The 5,877-nt window shown below is 47.7% G+C and overlaps 1 protein-coding gene across 1 annotated transcript; it reads right to left on the bottom strand.

The window, feature by feature from the left end:
* Window positions 1-2,175: 2,175 nt before the first annotated feature.
* On the bottom strand, window positions 2,176-5,670 carry LOC149423830 (uncharacterized). Its single transcript, XM_089631901.1, has one exon. The coding sequence runs from the start codon at window positions 5,668-5,670 to the stop codon at window positions 2,176-2,178; it is 3,495 nt and encodes a 1,164-aa protein (XP_089488027.1).
* Between the last annotated feature and the right edge of the window lie 207 nt (window positions 5,671-5,877).

The following is a 5,877-nucleotide window of genomic DNA, read 5'->3' as shown; positions in this document are numbered from 1 at the left end:
CTTGGTCGCTTTTCTGGAAAAAAGATAAAAAAGTTAAAAATGAAATAATCAAATTACTATTCTGGATGGTTCGGGACTAAGAATAAATATATTTCCTAAATATTGGTAGACACAAGTCCTCAATATTTCCAATAAAACATTTTTACGCACAAGTCCTTAATATTTCAAATAAAATATCGTCAGACACAAGTCCTCAATATTTCCAATAAAATATTGTAAGGGGCAAGTCTTCAATATTTCCGATAAAACTGTATCATTTTACAAAACATCTATTTGAATTTCGAATTTTTTCGTGAGTGAATAAATAAATGAATTGGTGAAATGCAATCTTGGAAGTGGAAATTAATCCACTCACATCGTACATTATATTAATATACATAATATCGTGTATTTTGATGCCACTCACGTACAAACATTAATTTCTATGAAATTGGATGACATTATAAAAACTTACAGCAATTAATATACGAAAAAAATCTTGGTACCAAATAGAGTCTAGATTGAATTTTTTTATTAAAATACTCATTTATTGTAATATTTATGTATAACGTGTAACAACATTATAGTATTTGTTCCCACTAATATAAACATAAGCTTAAATTGTGTTAAATAGCCACAATACTTACCAAAAACTAACCGCCTACAATTTATCAGACGTAATGTGTGCTGAAATATTTAACTGTGGCGTTTTGTTACTTAATCCCTTATTGAAAGTTTCTCCACAAAGACACATAAATTTTGTTAAAAGTTTCCGGTGATAGTTTCAGTACGATAAAAGTTTTGTTTGATATATTATACAAATTACTAAACAATTATGCCAAAACCAACACCACGCAACCAGAATACAATATAATAATTATGTTTGGGAATATTAAGACAGGAAATTGAACGGTCATCATCGTCATCATCTTGTGAAAGTAGAGTTTGAGTGTGAGGTTATTTTATGAAAACAACATCTAGTCAACAACAACGTCTGAAAGTAAAATTCGGCGTACAAAGCTAAGAGTTTTCGCTAAGAGGGTCACTTTTACATACCCTGTACCCGACTAAATGTCGTGTGCATACAGACTGAAAAAATAGGGGTTAGTTACACGACTCAAACGACTTTGTAAATGCCAATCAATTGACTTTCGTCCTGAAAAGGACGTTTCTGGAATATACCCGACTTTGTGCAAAATGCAAATCAATTGAACCTCGTCCTGAAAAGGACGTTTCTGGTATATATACGACTTTGTGCAAATGCAAATAAATGAAAGATTGCCTTTAAAAAGGCAGTTAAGTATGTCAGCTTCTTAAGCCACGTGGTGCCCGCCGGAATCTTGTCGATGTAGGATTCTTCAGTTGAAGGAGAAAGGCCAATAAAATTCTCAGAACTTGGCAGAAAGGGGCAGCGGCAGGTAGCTCGTAGATGCGGAGGTCCGAGGCGAGGGTGATCCAATGGAGAAAGAGAATTTAAAATTTAAAATTGGTGCTTTTTGTCAAAGTTCCGACTCGACAACGGCACATAAAAAAAAGGTCGGCCACGGTTCGGCGGCCCGTTTATGGCTTCTCATTGGTCGGATTTCTAAAGCCGTTGGAGCGTACCAGCCAGCCTTGGACCCCACACTTTCTAATTTGCTACCCGCCGGCCAATTGTTTATTGTTTATTTTTTACAAGTTACATTTTTTACATTTCCAGGAATTTGACAATCTTAAAGCTAGGTACACAATGCAGAGTTCCGTGAATGTGGACAATTTCAAAATAGTTTATTAATGTCACATCCACGGATTAACATTATACGCAAACAATATTTATTTATTTCTTATCGTAGTAAATAGTAGCGAAAGATGTAAACAAAAACAATATAAAGTCATTCTTAAATTATAATGAACAAGCGTCCGATATACTCCCCCCGGTGCAGCCCTCTGCGCCAAGCTATTTGGGAGGACGTGAAGTGTTTCGACGATCTGGACGCCCGGTACCCCTGGTTCGCAGTTGGACGGGCCGTGTTGTAGATTGTTCTGGAGTGGTGGATTTTGGGGCTGGCAGCAGTACGGCGATCTTAACGGCTGGCCGCACATATATCCCGGAAGCTGTTTGAATGCGGGCGGTCCTCACTTGACCATCAGCGGCGGGTTTTGCATCGATGACTCGGCCGCGCGGCCAACTATTCCGGGGTAGCGCAGGATCCATGATCACCACAAGGTCATCCTTTTTGATGGGCTCGGCTGGGTGGTGCCACTTCTGTCGGGCGCCCATAGTGGGGATGTACTCTCGGAGCCAGCGCCTCCAAAACATATCTGCAAGTTGTTGCCCGATACGCCATTGGCGGCGGAGACATACCTCTTCTTCTTTTTGTCATACAGGGACAAATGGGGGCGCTTTCCGGCTGACCCCAGAAGGAAGTGGTTTGGTGTCAAGGGCTCTTCATCTCGTGGGTCAACAGAGACGTGAGTCAGTGGTCGGTTGTTGACAACAAACTCAGCTTCTGCCAGTGCTGTCCGCAGGGTCTCTTCCCTCGGCGCCCTTTCCTTTAAGGTAGCTTTCAAGGCCCGTTTCACCGACCGTACTAGTCTTTCCCAGGCTCCCCCCATGTGGGGACTGAGTGGCGGTATGAAACGCCACTCAATGCCTTTGGTAGCCATGGCGTCCATAATTCTAGAATCTTGTTTTAGTGAATCCAAGGCTTCCCTGATCTCAGCGTCTGCTCCATGGAAATTCGTTCCGTTGTCCGAGTACAGAACTTCGGGCTGACCTCTTCGGGCGGTCATTCTTTGCAAGGCCATAATGGCAGAGTCGGCAGTCAACGTAACAGCAAGTTCCAGGTGAATAGCGCGGGTGGAAAGGCAGGTAAAAATTGCCCCATAGCGCTTCTCCCGGTGTCTGCCAACTGTGACCTCCATTGGCCCGAAGTAGTCCAGCCCACAGTGAGTAAAGGGACGCACATGATGTAACAGGCGGTAAGATGGTAGCGCCCCCATTAATGGTGGAGAGGGCTTGCTTCTTCGTATGCGGCAAGTGGGGCAGTCGTGTGTTATTTTCCGGCTGATAGTGCGGAGCCGTAGAATGAAAAAACTGCAGCGCATCTCCGCCACTGTCTTCTCGGTGCTAGGGTGGTCTCCCTTCTCATGGTAGTGGCGTACCAGCAGCCGAGCGTACGGGTCGTTGCCATCCAATATGATGGGGGTCTTGGCCACGCTCGTGGTCTTTGTCAGGGCTCGTAATCGGGAACTCATCCGCAAGACATCATCTGGGCCGAGGAAGGGGGTCAAGGAATTAAGACGACTGCCAGCAGGTAGCGCCTTTCCATGTCGTATGGTATGCAGATCAGCTGCGAAGGCGTCTTCCTGGGATTTCCTGACCCATCTGATCTCTGCTTCTTTCAGTTCCTCTGCTCGTAATGTGCCCTCGGCGGGTTTGTGAGACCCCAATCGGCACCGCCTGACAAAACGGAGTATCCATGCTGTAGATCGAATTAGCCGGTTCCAAGATGAGAACCGTTCGATTAAGGGGAACGCCTCTCCTGTAGTGGTTATTAGGCCTACATAATGGGGCCTGACCTCCAATACGTCGTTGTCGGGTTTCTTGGTGGGAGATCGCTCCTTTGGCCACTCGCTTTCAGGTGCAGTAAGAAATGCAGGGCCGCAAAACCATCTTCCTTTTGGTGATAGATCAGGCACTTCAGAGTCACGTGTTCCGATGTCGGCGGGGTTCAACTTCGTCGGCACCCACCTCCAGTTAGGTATGCTGGTCATCTCATCTATTTCACCCAATCTGTTTGCCACGAATGCAGAGTAGGCGCGTGGATCAGTACGTAACCAGCACAGAACGGTTGAAGAGTCTGTCCAGAAGATAGTCCGGTTTATTAAAGCCTGGCTTTCTTTTAAGATGGTCTTGGCTAATCTAGCCGCCATGAGTGCGGCTTGCAACTCAAGACGGGGAATGGAGAGGGGCTTGAGTGGAGCCACTTTACACTTGCTGGCTAGGAATGTCGCGTGTAAAACTCCCTGCACGTCTTCTGTGTAGTATGCGACGGTGCAGCAAGCTTGTTCGGACGCATCGCAGAATAGGTGTAACGTGACGCTGCTCTGCTTGTGCCGGAGGGAGCGCCTCGGTACTGAAACGCTGCTCTCGTGAAGCAAGCTTAGCCAATCTCTCCATCTCTCGGCGTGCTCAAGGGTGATCAAGTCGTCCCATCCAACACTCGACCGCCACACAGCTTGTAGCAAGATCTTTGACCGTATTGTGAGGCACGCGACGAATCCTACCGGGTCGAAGATCTTCATTACGATGGATAGAAGCTGCCTCTTGGTGGGCCGTACAGCTTCTTCGGGGCTGACTGCATTTTGAAAAGAGTAAAGGAAGCAGTCAGTGGATGGGTCCCACACTAGCCCTAGTACTCGCTCCATCTCTTTGTCCCCGCTGCTGATATGAACTGTGGAGCTCGCCCGGTCTCCGGAAGGAATGTCAACTATGGCTTCCGGACTGTTAGAGGCCCAGTTCGTCAAGTGGAACCCTCCCTTTGCAAGAAGGGCACTCACGCTTTGTACTAGTGCGGCAGCCTCGCTAGCAGTATCTACCGCATCCAAATAGTCGTCCATATAAAATTTGGAACGAACGGCTGCCGCGGCGGCCGGGTACTCGTGTTCGTATTCCCCGGCAACCCTGTCTCGTACGTACTGGGCGCTACTCGGCGAGCATGTGGCCCCGAACATCATTGATGTCAACTGGTATGTGTCAGGTTCGCGACATGTTGGTGACTTCCACAGGTACAGTTGTGACTGCAGATCATCCCTCCTTATCTTGATGCGCAGGAACATCTCCTGAATATCGGCTGCTATGGCAATAGTCCCTTCTCTAAAGCGAAGGATGTTCCCAAGAAGAGAAGACAGCAGGTCAGGACCGGTGAGCAGCTGGTCATTTAGCGAAGTCCCTCGGCATCGACTGGCAGCATCAAAGACTATTCTAATCTTTCCGGGTTTGTTTGGATTGAGCACCGCAAAATGTGGGAGATACCACTTCCGAGGGGCAGGTGTTGATATCTCGCGATCAGACAGTTTCCTGGCGTAACCTTTAGCTACCAGCTGACCCATTTTGTCAGTATAGGCCGCTGCTAGGCTTGCATCTGCTGCCAGCTTTCTCTCGAGGGACTGTAAACGTTTCAGGGCACAGTGGTAATTGTCGGGCAACGTGACTTCCGGGTTTCGCCATAATAGCCCGGTTTCCCACCTGCCGTTTGGTAGAGGACGGGTGGTCTTTTCCATCAGGGCTGTGGCTTTGAGTTCACTCGCATTGACTCTGGCCGCAGATGTTACGCCGAGAGAGTCGACGGCAAAGTTGGATTTCACCAACTCTCTCAGGCGGATGTCTGCGGCTGTCTCCATCTGCAGGGCCAGGGTGGTAGCTGGGCCGTCGCTGCCAGGATCGGTACCACCGTGGGCAATCCACCCTAGTGCGGTCCGCGACACTATTCGCGTGGTGCCGAAATCTTCCCGCACGTCTCTTGATACTATCAAATGAGCATTGTCTTGCCCGATCAGTATCCGAGGGGTGACGCGTCTTCCTGGGACACGCTGCTCCGGTAGACTGAGGTCAGTCACTGTGTGAGCCGTAATATGATACTCATCACTGCTACCTGCACCTCTTATGGTTATTTTCACCCGGCGGGAGTGCAAGTCAGATGTGCACATTCCCTTTGCTCCATGAATTTTTAGCCCCTGGACTGGGCCACTCGCGCCAATTTGTGCCGCAGTGTCAGCATCAATGAGGGTTACCGTGGAGCCTTCGTCAAGAAGCGCGAACACTGAAGCTTCATTTTCATACGAAGTGCTCAGTACTACTGGCACGATCTTCAGTAGTACACGGCAATCCGTACTCTGGCGTCATAGATTGACGGC

The sequence above is a fragment of the Hesperophylax consimilis genome, chromosome 5, assembly GCF_061612785.1.
Source record: "Hesperophylax consimilis isolate HC1 chromosome 5, BYU_Hcon_1.0, whole genome shotgun sequence".
In the NCBI taxonomy this organism is placed as follows: Eukaryota; Metazoa; Arthropoda; class Insecta; order Trichoptera; family Limnephilidae; genus Hesperophylax; species Hesperophylax consimilis.
The sequence above is the reverse complement of the archived record's forward strand: the minus strand, read 5'-3'. Positions and strand labels throughout refer to the sequence as shown.